This window comes from Arachis ipaensis, chromosome B06, assembly GCF_000816755.2.
Source record: "Arachis ipaensis cultivar K30076 chromosome B06, Araip1.1, whole genome shotgun sequence".
In the NCBI taxonomy this organism is placed as follows: domain Eukaryota; kingdom Viridiplantae; phylum Streptophyta; class Magnoliopsida; order Fabales; family Fabaceae; genus Arachis; species Arachis ipaensis.
The window spans coordinates 122,573,740-122,589,116 of record NC_029790.2 but is presented as its reverse complement, the minus strand read 5'-3'; the positions used below and the strand labels follow the sequence as shown (position 1 = coordinate 122,589,116).

General features: G+C 36.8%; 1 protein-coding gene and 1 pseudogene across 3 annotated transcripts in view; one reads left to right on the top strand and one right to left on the bottom strand.

The window, feature by feature from the left end:
• LOC107605075 lies at positions 250–3,284 on the top strand (annotated as a pseudogene).
• LOC107605073 (peptidyl-prolyl cis-trans isomerase E) overlaps positions 4,070–15,377 on the bottom strand; it is an 11,636-nt gene continuing 328 nt past the window's right edge. Inside the window, exons 1-4 of one of the 3 annotated variants that reach the window (XM_016306815.2) lie at positions 9,090–9,584; positions 7,114–7,170; positions 6,152–6,509; positions 4,070–4,695 (exon numbers count right to left, since the gene is read on the bottom strand). In XM_016306815.2, the coding sequence (XP_016162301.1) occupies positions 4,493–4,695; positions 6,152–6,461 (513 nt within the window). In that variant the 5' untranslated portion in view covers positions 6,462–6,509; positions 7,114–7,170; positions 9,090–9,584 and the 3' untranslated portion in view covers positions 4,070–4,492. Of the gene's footprint in view, positions 4,696–6,151; positions 6,510–7,113; positions 7,171–9,089; positions 9,585–15,377 lie in introns of those variants that run through there. The other 2 variants (XM_016306816.2, XM_016306817.2) reach the window with 2 other exon arrangements.

The following is a 15,377-nucleotide window of genomic DNA, read 5'->3' as shown; positions in this document are numbered from 1 at the left end:
TTAATTTATATTAAGATTAATTATTAATATAAAAATAATTTAAATTATATATATTTATATAAAAATATATAATGACTAATTTTAATAATTAATTTAGTATATAAATAATATTTTTTTTAAAAAATACTTTAACAAATTACCGATTCACCAAAAAGAAAAAAATGAAGTGTCTGGAGCCCAATTTGAAGTAACAATCACGCCATTACTTTCGGCTTTTAATCCTTTTAAACCCCCACTACTTCACCCTTATCATGTAATTATGTTCCTCCACTATCCCCCACGTCTCATGCATTATTAACGTTCTTTTGAGTAAAATGGGTCACTTTTCATGCTTCGTTGTTCTAGCTCTCTCATTTCTCACTCCCTCCTCGGCAGTTCATCAAGACTCTAATCTGGTTGTACAAGATATAGACAGGTATACTTAATTACTAATAAGCCCTAAACTTATATTCTTCACTTCATATTTACAATATTTTCAATAAAAGAAACTTAAATTTTAAAATAGAGAAAGTAGGTAATTACATAAAGTTTTACTTATTATTATGCCAAGTTTCTAGCTCAATCTCAAGCCCTTCTATGCTTGCCTCCAAAATGAACCTCACAAACACATTCTCTCCAAAATTAAGCCAGTTTTGTGTTTGATAATTATTTCGGTATCTTCCGAAAATTAATAGGTAAATTATCCTCTCTCATATATACTATAGCATAGTAATCCTAATTATACATGTATTGAACACATAAAATAATTTGTTTTATATATTTTAATTTATTTGAATATAAAATAGCATATTTAAATTAAATTCTAGATAATTAGCTTATTGTATTATTTTTATTTTCGTATTACTATAAAACCATTTAAATATTTGCATACATTAAGTTCATTTTTTATCCAAATTTAAATTGGTTAAATGTGATTATTTCATATGTTAAAAATGTGCAAAACAAATCTATTATCCAATAATATACATAAAAAAGGTAATGTCTCCTCTATTTTTCGGAGGTTATCCAAACAATTGTCTTTGTTTTTCTCTTTCTCCACTCTCCCTCTCTTTTTTGCATTCCTCTACTTTATGTAGGTTTAAAAAAAAATAAAAAAATAAATCCTTGAAGCTTTTATTGACCAAAAAAATTTCCTACTTATTGAACTTTTATATTTTTATATATTACATGAAGTTTAATTAGGAGGAAGAATAATGATGACTAAAAAAGAATTATTTTTATGCACAATTAACTAGCATAAAAGAATTTTTAAGCTGATATCTAATCATATATAAATATGTAGATAAAAATAACTACTTCATAAATTTCTTCTTTAAATAGTCATTTAAACTCATTAATATAATTGATTAATATAACAGTAATAAAAATGTCGAGTGGCTCGTTCACTTAAAAAATTAAATTGATATCTAAATGATGGGTAAAACAAATAAATTTTGATGGCCTACAATTTGTTGTAAAAGTAATTCAAGCTCTAATGAAACTCTTAAGAAATGTATGTCTCAATTCAGTTTTGATTTATAACCTCATTGCAGAGGCATGAATGGGTCAAGAAGAAACTTGGGTTACTTTTCATGTGGAACTGGTAATCCCATTGACGACTGCTGGCGTTGTGACCCAAACTGGGAAAATAACCGTCAAAAACTCGCAGATTGCGCCATCGGGTTCGGCAAGGACGCAACCGGAGGAAGAAACGGCCAAATCTATGTAGTAACGGACTCTGGAGATGATGATCCTGTGAACCCAAAACCAGGAACACTAAGACACGCAGTTATTCAAGACGAGCCACTATGGATCATTTTCAAGAGAGACATGGTGATTAATCTGAAACAAGAGCTTGTTATGAATTCCTTCAAGACTATTGACGGAAGAGGTGCTAGTGTTCACATTGCCAATGGTGGATGCATCACCATACATCATGTGAGTAACATCATCATTCATGGTATTCACATCCATGATTGTGTGCCAACTGGGCATGGGTACATAAGAGACTCTCCAAGCCATTATGGGTGGTGGACGGTGTCGGACGGAGACGGAGTTTCCATCTTTGGTTCGAAACATGTGTGGGTTGATCATTGCTCGCTGTCTAACTGCCATGATGGTCTCATTGATGCCATCCATGGATCGACGGCTATTACCATATCCAACAATTACATGACGCATCATAACAAGGTGATGCTGCTGGGTCATAGTGACGACTACACTCAAGACAAGGACATGCAAGTCACAATAGCCTATAATCATTTTGGAGAAGGCCTCGTTCAAAGGATATTAGTACTCTTATTATAACAGTATACTTAAATTCAAAATTGTATTCATCTTACATATGTGATCTTAACCATCAAAATAATGTCAGTGTTTAATAAAAGGTGAAAATTTACACACACAGGCATATTATATATACACGTAAAGTTGATAATTAAAAAATGTCAAATGTATAAACTCTAAATCTCCACCCTAAATAAATTAAATGGATAATTAAAATAGGATCACTGTTTATCTACTCTTACAATCTTTGGTAATATAACAGTGTCTATATATAAAAAAAAATGGTAATAAGGGTATATTAGTCAATTTGTGATAAAAATATGCAGGTAGTATTGATGGCTCAATACCTTTAAATAACTTTATATAAGATTGAAGATATCGCAATGAACGTATACATGTCTTTATATATAGGTTGTTACGTACTTTTCAAAGAAAATATATAGAATCATTATTATGATGTTGGTATAACATATGGTTAATTAAATATAATGATGTTGCAGGTGCAGACATGGGTATTTTCACGTGGTTAATAATGCCTATACTCACTGGGAAATGTACGCTATTGGCGGGAGTGCTAACCCAACCATTATAAGCCAAGGGAACAGGTTTCTGGCACCGGATAACAGGTTCAGCAAGGAGGTGACGAAGCACGAGATTGCGGCACAGAAGGAATGGAAGAACTGGAACTGGAGATCGGAGGGGGACATGTTCTTGAATGGAGCATTCTTCCGAGAATCTGGTGAAGGTGCTCTTTATACCTATGCTAGGGCATTGAGTCTCAGTGCAAGGCCATCTTCTTTGGTTGAATCAATGACCACCACTGCTGGTGCACTCAACTGTAAGAAGGGTAACCGCTGCTGATTAATCCCTAAATGGTTGGTTGTTACTTTTGTTGCAAAATCGAACATGCTGGGCAAAAATAGTGCAAACAAAAACTTATCATGTAACAAAGTTAACACAAGATCCAACAATGGGCATGCATTTGCATTTTATAAGTTTAGTATTATATTATTTAGTCAGCTTAAAATTATCACCATACCAAGGTATACATAATACGTTACTCCAATTCTTGAAACGGCCTCTTATAGAATTTAATAATGACTTAATGAGTCACATATAACTACGTGGTCTTTAACTCGTCCTGTTGTCCCCATAAATTAAACACGACTATGACAAAAGTCTCATCTTAAAAGTACAAATTGGTTCTCTTATCATAAGGTATATTTGCTCTACAGAAAAAAAAAATGCATCACCCTCTCATGAAGACTTAATAAGCATACAAAAATTTGGATAAATTGAAATGAAGATTGTTGCTTTTCAGAGTTTGAGAAAATATATACGGTCTGTTTGGGAATGATGGTAGAGAAGGCAACGGTGAAAGGGAGTGCCAAATTAGAGAGGAAATGTAGGTCTGAAGCTACCGTTAGTGTTTCTAGTGGACACATTAGTTCACTCTTCACTTATCTCTTTTATTTTATTAACTACACTCGATTCCATCATCTGAAAAATCTTAAAAATAGCCTGAGTTTGACATTCCTTTAAATCAAACTTGCTATCCTGACTCGTGGGGGGAACAAAAGGTCCGTATTTATAAGGCTTGTAATTATCATAGCAGAGTATATTTGCTTAGTCTATGTTTCATGACTAAAATATTGCCAGTGCAACAGTGCTTATGAGTTATGAGAGAGAAGGAAAATATCTGTCAAATTATAAGTAAATGAGAAAAACACGTTATGAAATCATTAATTTAAAAAGTATTTAATATTTGAGCTGCTTTTTGCCTTAATAGAGTTAACGGTGTAAATTACTTGGTACAAATTGTCAACTGGTAACTTATATTGAAAATTGTTATCCAAAACAGAATGGTACCTTGGCTAACTACTATTTTTGGGTGTTAACAAAATTGTCAAAAACACTCAAAGGCTAGTCTGTGATGTGTGAGGTGTTGCTACTATTTTTCAGGTCTGAGAAGGTACATATTCAACCAAACCTTATAATATACAAACGGAATCAATAAATAAATTTGGCTTGATTCACGACTCCGAACTTAGGATATGCAATAAAACATTTTAACACAAGCCAAATACTTAACCAAGAATTTTCATGACTACGCCGTTTCAGAATCATACAGGAATTCAAAACTCCATAAACCAATAAGATATCACACATCAGGGATGCAATTTTCCTCCTCAAGGGCTTTCCTCTTTGTTAAGTTGTTGATTAGTAACTAGTTATTCTGTTGCAGAGCCTCTGCTTCGGCCTTTGCCATGGGATCAATTTCGTCTTCTTTTTCTCCTTCCCGCTCTTCGGCAGCTTTTTTCCTGCGCAGGTCTTCTGCTGCCTGATTTGCAGCTCGATTCTCTGCCTCAAGACGACGCATCTCTTCTTCTTGTTGTTGCCGCTCAAACCAGGTGTCAGCATCAGCCCAAACTGAAATTCAAAATGCAGAGTCATCACAGATAAAGAAATTGGATCAGGAATGCTACCACAATGATATGCGAAGAGGGTTCAAACAATTTCTGCCTATCTACAGCTTTAAAGTTCAGAATGCCACAAATTAAATGTTTATCTACTTAAGGATTGTGTATATTTGTGCATAATACACTACCAAACTCAACATAAATTCAAAGAATTGTGTAAACACATTCTCACTTTGCCACTTCTTTCTTGATTCGACGTGATTCGTATTGAAAAAGTGTATATTTCACCATTGATTATTCTCTCTCTACATCATTTGGAATAGTCTCCAATCCATCGATAACTTTGCAAACAAGGGTCATGACTTAAAACATACTGATAAAAACACAATGGTGAATATGGTAAGGTGAAACCTGATGCATCCATATTAGGGTTATCTTTCCTCCATACCACCCTTAACCCCTTCTTATTCGTAAGCATTAGTTACTAGAGAGGCACACCTAAAATCATGGCTTGTAATAACATGTTTATGGAATAGGAAACTAAAAATCTACAAATGAGAAATCTTATTCAAAGAGGTCTTGACAAAATACAGGTTTACTAAACTTGAGAGTTGAGAATAAGCAATCAATACCAAGTTCTTTCTTTCACTAAATCCATCATGCCAATGCACATCCAAACCCGTACCTAGCTAAACTCCATCGATTGCCACCACCAAAAGCAATCCCTTTCTCTTCTCCTCGTTCCTCCTCTTTCTTTCACTAAATCGATCATGCCAATGCACATCCAAACCCGTACCTAGCTAAACTCCATCGATTGCCACCACCAAAAGCAATCCCTTTCTCTTCTCCTCGTTCCTCCTCTTTCTTTCACTAAATCGATCATGCCAATGCACATCCAAACCCGTACCTAGCTAAACTCCATCGATTGCCACCACCAAAAGCAATTCAGTTCAGATCAGACACGTTTAATATTAGCATCACTTTCCCAGCCACATTTTAAATTTTCAATGATCCAATCTTAGCAGGTTCCACTAACAGCAACACAGCCATGAAGGACCAACCTATTGTTATCTAGCCAACCAGCATAAAATCATCAACCTCTTTAGTCACCCGTATTTTTCAATAAAAAAAAGGTACATTTGTTCCAAACCCCTATTATTTTTACAATTAAAAGAAAGTGGGGGGGGGGGACACCTTTTCATACAGACTCCTACTCAGAATCAAAATTGGGACTTTATTTCAGATTATGAGAATAAGTTCCGAACTTACAGTTAGGAGAAAAATGGTAGCTTCCACCACAAAAATATACTTACTAATTATTCAATTTAACCTAAATATCACATATGAATCAAAATAGTTGATAGCCATGCTGGAACTAGGGGGGTGTTTTTGTGTGTGTGTGTGTGTGTGTGTGTGTGAGAGAGAGAGAGAGAGAGAGAGAGAGGTGACGTGTAATGTAAGCTTACTTGGTTGAGCGGCCCAGCCCTGCTCACCACCCTTGATTTTCTCAGGGAGGGCATAGTTAACAGTGAGTACACGGCCGTAGAGTTCAGCGCCATCCATGTTGTCCATGGCGGCAGCAGCGTCCTCCCTCTCAAGAAATGTAACAAAGCCAAACGACCTGTGCTTCTGCGTTGCCTGGTCAAGTGGGGTCTTAACATCCTTAATGTCCCCGAAGGGTATGAAGGCTGCATGAAGTATGGACTCGTTAACTTCCTCAGCTAAACCACCCACATATAGAGTGTTCTTCTGCACTCCTTGCATCATTGCTGCCATTGTTTCTTGCCTCTCTTGGTGACTTGCAAGGTTGTCAAGAATGAGTTCCTACACAGGCACAAAAGAGGAGCGTAGGAAAGAAGAAAATAGGAGCCTAACAAAATGTAAATACCTACAAGGACTCATAATAACACAAATAGAGAAAATAATCACAATTACGAAATATCAAAATACTATTATGTTATAATAGCTCAAAATGCATAGTGTTCAAGCCTGGCCAAATTACTACTTAGTACTTAACTTTAAAACATATATAATGGTATTTAGTTCATACTCCTAACAAATGAACACGCCTCCAAAAAAAGGGCAAGCATTCGAAAATAGACAAACAATATAGCACATTCCAGAAACATCCAAAAATTCCAACAACATTCATTCCACTCATTGTCTTCATGCAATCACACAATCAATCTGAAAAATAATAAATCAATCTAATAGGCAAACACTCAAACATGACATATATAATTGAAAGTAGAATTAAAACTCTATTAAAAAAAATGCCATGTAAATTATAATAAAATCATAAATAATCACACAAAAACAAAACTATATTCTAACGTAAATCCAAAAAATGCACAAATAGAAAGTCAACATCACTGTATTTGTTTCCTATTCTTAGAACACAGATACCCTTCACAATTTTAACACTTACCTAAGTTGGTTGTCAGGTGCAAAACATGTCACTGTTGTTCTTGTTATATCAGAACAGCTGGGGAAAAAATGATGCATATTAGCATTCAAGAAAAAATGAAAACTAGGGAACTCCATGAGCAAAGAAAATTAAACAATTCCTTGAGCATCATGATACATAATAAAGGATAGGATACAGACATACGATGAATTTTCAACTGTAAGCTTTAAATTTTGAAGAACGCTTTGCAATGCAGATAAACATAAAGGATGTTCAATAAGATGCTTGACTAGAAAATATACGTGTGCATGATCACAAACTAAAAGACACGGCTGATGCCACTCCACAATCTTTAATCCCATATAGATAAGCATGGACTCAGACAAAAAAAAACCCAGAAAGGGAAAAGGAGATACATCTCAGAGGTTGACATATCACAAGAAGGTAAAACGGTATACATATTTCAGTAGAATTCGTTGTTTTGTTAACATGCCAAACACATGGAAATGGCCTAATTACATTTCAAGAATTTCCTCTCCTTTAATATAAACATGTGAAAAATCCAAAGAGAATAAAAATAAAATAAATAACAAAGGTGGTTCTCCTTTAAAATAAAAGGATTATATACACTTAGTTTAGTCATTGGGTCAAATTCTCATTCACATTTCCCCAGCACTTGAGCATCAGGAACAAGGTTCTGAAAACTGGACCAGTTATAGAAACGCTCTAGTTACTGTTTACTGGTTTATTGGTCTAACCGGTTCAATTATGGTTCAACCAGAAAAACCGTTTTATAATAAAGTTATAAATAATCACCCTTAAATATAACTATAGTCTAATATAAATCTTAAAATATCTTCCAAATTTAAAACACTACATGAAATATCATCAACCAAAATCTTATAATCTTATTAAAGTACAAACAAAAGTAAAATAACAAAAGAAAATATCCAAATATGAATGAAAGTTTGTCATCAATCATCAAAATCTACAAAAATTTGATGTAGATTTGTAGACAATTGACAAAATTATACTTCCATTAAAAATGGCTGGATTGAATCACAACGCACAAGTTAAAGATAGAGAATATTGCCTTAATATAGCTGAATCAAAAAGTAAAACAAAAAATGATAGTGTTGCACAACAAACACATAATAGAGCCTGAAACAAAAAAATCCAACACAGAGGAGAGGCAGCAAGTCAGCGGAGATCGAGAGCAGGGACAGTGCAACCAAACAATGAACAAAACAATGAAAACAAAGGTTTTTTTCTTCATAAGAACAGAACAATGAAAACATGAAGCATATAATAAATCAAAGATCACCAATATCCAGCAATAATCTCAAAGACAACAATAAATACACAACAACAATATAGCAAATAAACAAGAAAATCCAGCAAATTAAATCGCAGCAACCTAACAATTTAGCAAATTAAAACAACAGCAACCCAACAATTTAGCAAATTATCAACTTAACAAATTCAAGAACAGAAAATCACAACAAAAACAAAAAAAAAATTAAAGATAACAAAAGAACAACAACACAAGAACAATTAGCAAATTAACAAGTTCACAATAACAGTTAAAGCAATAAACAGAGAATAACTGAACAATTAAAACAAAGATCAACACAGTAGGAAAATTACACCAAATCAAATTATAGTAGATTATAAGACAACAACAACGCCAATTAAAATTTAAAAGAAAGCAACAAGGACAACAGGAACAACTAAAAGTTACATAACAACAACACCAACAATTAAATCACAATAACACAATAAAAAGTTAGACAGCAGCAACAAACCTTTTCAAAGATTAACAAGGATTATCAAGGTTTCAGGCTCTCAGCACAGTACCAAAAAAAGGCAACAAAACAGAGTACAGCACAGTAGCAGTGAGCTAATCATTCAACAATTCAATCTGAGTAGAATCCTAATCCGAAGAACAAAAAACCAAGAACGAAAAATTAAAAAAAAAAAAAAACGAAGAAACAAATCTAAGTAGCACTAGCAAAATCCTAAACCTTCGTTCTGACTTCTGAGCACTCTGATCAGAGGGGCAGAAGCGCGACGGAGACGAAGGCCAGGCGACGATCACGACTCGAAGACAGTGGTGGATTGGAAGTGCTGCGGCTCAGCAAACGAAGGGCAGACTCCAAGACGCCGAGCTCGAGGAAGAAGCTGCGATTGTTGGGTTGGAAACTTCGAGCACCACGACCAGACGAAGACAGTGGTGCCTGAGCGCGACGGACGACGGCAGGAGCACGACGGAGCAGACAAAGACCAGGGACTGACGCCCAGCTCGAGGAATAAGGTGCGATTCTTGAATGAGGAAGAAGAGCGGACAACCAAACGACGACTGCGTTGCCGGAGCGGGACGGGCGGCGGCAGTCCTTGCGGCGGTGGTGGAAAAGCTAGGTTTCAGGGTTAGGACTTTGAGCTTTGTGAATTTTGAACTGCAGAGATGGGGAAGGAAGGGACTCTGATCTCTCTCTTGGTCTTTTAAGTTCAAAACGTCGCGCTTTCTATAAACCGGATTCCGATTCGGTCTAACCGACCGATTCTTGACCGATTCAACAATTTATAAATGGTTTTTAAAATAGCGGATTTTTAGGACCAAACCGTAGAAGTGTTTGGTTTTTGGTCGAATCAGTTTGATTAGTCGGTCCGGTTCAATTCGATTTCCAGAACCATGAATCAGGAATATCATAGAAGATATTGAGAATCACTCCGCTTTCTCCTCACGTTAATAAATTTACTCCTTTATCATACGAGTTAATACTCAGAATGACCCATAAAATTTGATCCCTAACTCAATTTAGCCATCTAATTTTCAATTGATCCAAATTGTACCCTAAAATTTTTGTGGCACGATTAAACGACGTGATTTGTTATTTGCACCAAAACGATGTCGTTTTACTCCTCCTCATCTTCTTCTTCCTCCCCCTTAATGTTTGAACTTTCCACCACCCTCAATCATACCTTCCCAACTTCACCACCATCCTCCTCCTCCTCCTCACCTCTTCCTTTTTCTTTTTCTTCCTCCTCAATTTGATCAGTAAATTCCCCTCTCCCTTTTGCTTTCTTCTCTTTTTCTCACACAGTCAATACAATGACAAATGGAACAATTTGATTCTATGATCTCAAATAGCTATGGCTTCAACAATAAATTTTAACCTACTTCCACTTTAACTTGCCACTGCTTTTACTTGTTGGGGTGGTGGAGCATGCAGGTGAAACTAATAATGATGACAACGATGATGATTGAGTTTTGAATCTTCACTCGTCATCGATTTTCTTGATTGTAATGAGAGTGAGAGTTTTTGAATGATCGAATTTCTTTTGTGGTATTCTCTGGCTAAAGAGGTGGTGGAAGAAGGAGATAGAAAAAGAAATGGTGGGGGTGACAGTGGAGTGATAGATGAGGAGGAGGTGAGGAGAAGAAGGAGGAGGGGATAGTGGTAGTGAAGATAGTGGGGTTAAAAAAGTATTATTGAAGGTGGTGGCAACAAAATGGTGGGAAGGTTTAGACATTGAAGAGAAAGAAGAATGAGAGGGAGAGGGGTAAAACGACGTCGTTTAGGCACAAACAGTAAAATTACATCGTTTAATCGTGTCACATCATCTTTTTTGTGACAGAAATGGATGGTGGAGCCAACTTGAGCCCCGTTTTAAAGTTTTATGGTACAATTTGGATCAATTAAAAATTAAAAGACTAAATTAAATTGAAGTCAAATTTCAGGGGCCATTTTGAATATTAACTCATTAAATTACACGAGTCCATTTTTGGATTTTCCAATTGTTTGTATTGTATGTCTTAGGCTTTTTTATTTGATATGATAATTTAATCAAAGGCTTAAATAGCAATAGATTCAAAATACAAAAACTCGACAACATAGCAACAGATTCAATAGCAACAAAAACACAAAAAATTACAAAAAGCAACTGAGGCAAAAACGACTCAACAAACATAGTATTAGGAATAAATAGCAATTGAGCCAGTAAGCTGAGCTGGCAGAGTTAGTTAGCCAGTTATGAGAACAGTTAATGGTTGTTAGTAGTTACTATAAAAGCTACTATATAAGACTAAGAGTCAATGTAATAATCAGCTAATGAAATCATTTTCTCTGATTTACATTCTATGAAAAGAGTTTTCTAGATCTTTCTCTCTTTCTCTCTCTCTCTCTCTCTCTCTCTCTCTCTCTCTCTCTCTCCGCTGGTTTTTCACATTATCTTCTCTGAAGAGTTCTGATACCTGACATGGTATCAGAGCTTTCAGGTTCTTATCCATGGCTACTCCAAGTGAGCCTCAAGCTTCCGCAACCTCAAGTGCGCAAGCAATAAACACAGTGTCATTCAAGCTGGATGAAGATAATTTCGTACCTTGGAGACGGCAAGCGCTGGCGTTCATCAAATCCAACAAACTCAAGGAACACCTCAATTCGATGAAGATACCGAAGCGATTCAGGACCGACGGAGATTGCCAAGCAGAGATCGAGACTCAGGAGTTCCTCGATTGGGAGCAGCACGATCAATTCTTGGTGTCATGGCTGTTTGCTTCAATAGATCCAAGCTTCACAAGTCAAGTAGCGAACTGTGAATTTGCGTTTGAGATCTGGTACAAATTGGAGGAATATTTTGTAAAACGGCTGAAATCAAAGATGAAGTAACTCAAAACACAGATCAAAGGCATCAAGCTACAAGGTTCTGTAACGGAGTACATGTCTAAGCTCAAGAAGGTAACAAATGCTCTCTCTGCCCTAGGTGCACCTCTTTCAAGTGAGGAATTTGTAGAAGTTGTGACTCAAGGTTTGAATGAGGATTATAGTGTTTTTATAACCATGATTAATGCTAGAGCTGATGAAATAACTGAGAGTGAAGTAGAATCGCTACTAGTGGGTCAGGAAGAACTAGTAGAGCGTTTTAAAAGGACTGTTTTAGGGACAATGCAAGTGAATTTAGCACAAAATGTAGATCTAAGGTCACAAAGTCAGCAACCTAGCTATTAAATGTATGAACCTAATTTTCAACAACAGCAACAACAATTTCAAGGTAAAGGTCAGAATTTTAGAGGAAGATTTTGGAGAAGAGGTGGTTTTAGAGGTGGCAGATCAGATTTCTATGGTAACTCTAAGCCACAGTGTCAACTCTGCAATCGATTTGGGCACACTGTGTGGGAATGGTTCCACCGCTTCAATCACAATTTCCAGAATCCACATCAAACTACTGGTAATGCACCAGCACCACCTCCCCCTTCCTTCCACCAACCACAACAAGACCAGCAAGCTCAAGCTCTCTTAGCCACTACACCTGCAACAACACTTCTCACTGACAAAGCCTGGTACTTGGACACCGGAGCTTCACATCATTTGACCTTTGATGCAAACAACTTGATTGCAGGCTCAGAGTATGCAGGAACAGATCAAGTGCTAACAGGTAATGGCCAAGGTATGAGTATAAATAGTATTAGCAAAACTATACTGTTCAATGAGACCAACTCTCACTACTTTAAACTATTAAATCTGCTTCATGTACCTTCCATCACCAAAAATCTAATAAGTGTGGCCAAGTTTGTTCTTGATAATCATGTGTTTTTTAAATTCCATCCTGTTGATTGTTTTGTAAAATGTCAGGAGACCAAGGAAATTCTATTAAAGGGGTCTCTTAGAGGAGCGTTATACCATTTTGAGCATGTTGAAGTGCTTGCACGAGCAGCACCGTCAAGCAATAAATCAGGCAATTCGAGGTCTAAGAACCCTCATCTGTCATCCACTCATAGAGTCTGTAACCTCAGTACTTTTACATCTAGTTCCACAGTAGCAAGTAACACTAATAATGTAGGCATTGTCTGTAATGCTAAGTCAGTGTATGAGTTTGATATATGGAACAAGAGGCTAGGTCATCCAAGTGCACGAATTGTTGAAAAAGTATTACAAAGTTGTAATGTTGGCTATATGAATAAAAGCAAATTTTTACCTAAAGACTACTTGTGTAATGCGTGCTGCCAAGGCAAGCTCCATAATCTTTCTTTTTCTGATTCTCAAATAGTCTATAGCCACCCTCTAGAGTTAATCTTTTCAGATATATGGGGTCCTTCTCCTATTACCAGTGTTTCGGGATTTCGATACTACATTCTTTTTATTGATGCCAAAACCAGATATACCTATTTGTATCTTCTCCAAAATAAGAGCCAAGCCCTGCAAGCATTTGTCCAATACAAGTTATTGATTGAAAACAAAACTGGGCATAAGATTAAAACACTTTAACTTGACAATGGCAAAGAGTATACCTCACAAGCTTTTACTAAATTTTTGATTGAGAATGGGATTGCACATAGACTTAGTTGCCCATACACCCATGAACAAAATGGGAAAGTCGAGAGGAAGCATCGGCATGTCATTGAAACTGCTCTAACCCTTCTTTCTCAAGCATCCATGCCTTTAAAATTCTGGGATGAATCCTTCCTCACTGCAACTCACCTCATTAACTTGCTGCCCTCTGCCACCACACAATACATATCACCCTATGAACTCTTGAACAATAGAGCTCCAGACTATAGGTTCCTTAAAATCTTTGGATGCTCATGCTTTCCTCATCTCCGCCCTTACCAACCACACAAATTTGACTTTAAAATTCACAAGTGTCTGTTTTTGGATTACTCACCACACCACAAAGGATACAAGTGCCTTTGTCCATCTGGAAAACTCTATGTTGCAAGGCATGTAGTCTTTGACGAATCTGAATTTCCTTTTTCAGTTGCTATTTTTTAATAAGGACTCAAATCTAAAGGCGTCAGTTCCTCATACAACCAAACTTATCACTATTCTTATTCATGTGCGCCATCCACCAGTACCTATCAAAATTCCTCATGAGTCACCCCCTAGTACACCAGCACCTACAACACTAATACCCTCAACAGATTCCCCAGCCACAGCAGTACCCTCATCAAGTTCCCGTGAGTCCTCACCTCTTCAATCTAATTCATCCACTCATCAAGGAAGAGTTCCAGAGTCAGCCACTATTATATTTCCTCCTCCAATTCCAGTTTCATCCGAGCCAACCTCAACCTCTCCACCAACCATAATTGAGTCATTTGCTAGTCCTATTTGTACTGATTCTTGCCCATTCACTGCTGACACTTGTATCTCTAACTTTACTTTTGAGTTTCCCTTAAGTAATGCAAGGTTAACCGAACAATCATCACGTGCTGTTCCTACGCCTTAAGCAAAGGTTGGACGCACTCATCCTATGATAACTAGAAGTCAGGAGGGTATTTTCAAGCCCATGACATACTCTTCCCAGCTTTGCTCCTCCTCACTTGATCTCACACAAGTTGAGCCCTCTTCAGTTGCTCAGGCTCTTACCTTACCACAGTGGGAGGCAGCTATGGACGAAGAGCATGCTGTCCTAATGAAGTGCAAAACTTGGAAGCTTGTAGATCCCTCAACAGCAGCAGACCCAATTGGATGTCGATGGATATTCCGCATTAAAAGACAATTAGATGGAAGTATCCAGAAGTACAAGGTGCGGCTAGTGGCAAAAGGCTTTCATTAAAGAGAAAGCTTTGATTATGGGGAAGTATTCAGTCCAGTGGCTAAACCTGCGACAATCCGTGCTGTCTTGGCAGTTGCTTTGTCGAGACAGTGGCGATTTCATCAGTTTGACTTTAACAATGCCTTTCTCAATGGTGATTTTTCTGAAAATGTCTATATGGTGCAACCTGACGGCTACAATTTTGGCACTAATTTAGTGTGTAAGCTAGAGAAAGAACTATACGGCCTCAAGCAGGCTCCACGTGCATGGTTCCTCAAGCTAAGGAGTACCCTTGAAATGCACCTTCCTCAAGGTCCAGCACCTACACTGTACTGTGATAATCAGAGCACCGTACTAATGAGTAGAAATCCAATACTTCACAGCAGGTCAAAGCACTTTGAAATTGACTTGCATTTTGTTCAGGATAGGGTTGTTCAACAGCAGGCATATGTTGTGCATATTCCCTCCTTTGATCAAGTTGTCGATGTCCTTACAAAACCTCTATCTCATGATGCATTTATATGTCTCAGGTCCAAACTGAGATTGGTTTCACAACCTTCCTCAGTTTGAGGGGCGATGTTAGGGATAAATAGCAATTGAACCAGTAAGCTGAGCTGGCAGAGTTAGTTAGCCAGTTATGAGAACAGTTAGTGGTTGTTAGTAGTTACTATAAAAGCTACTATATAAGACTAAGAGTCAATGTAATAATCAGTCAATGAAATTATTTTCTCTGATTCACACTATGAAAAGAG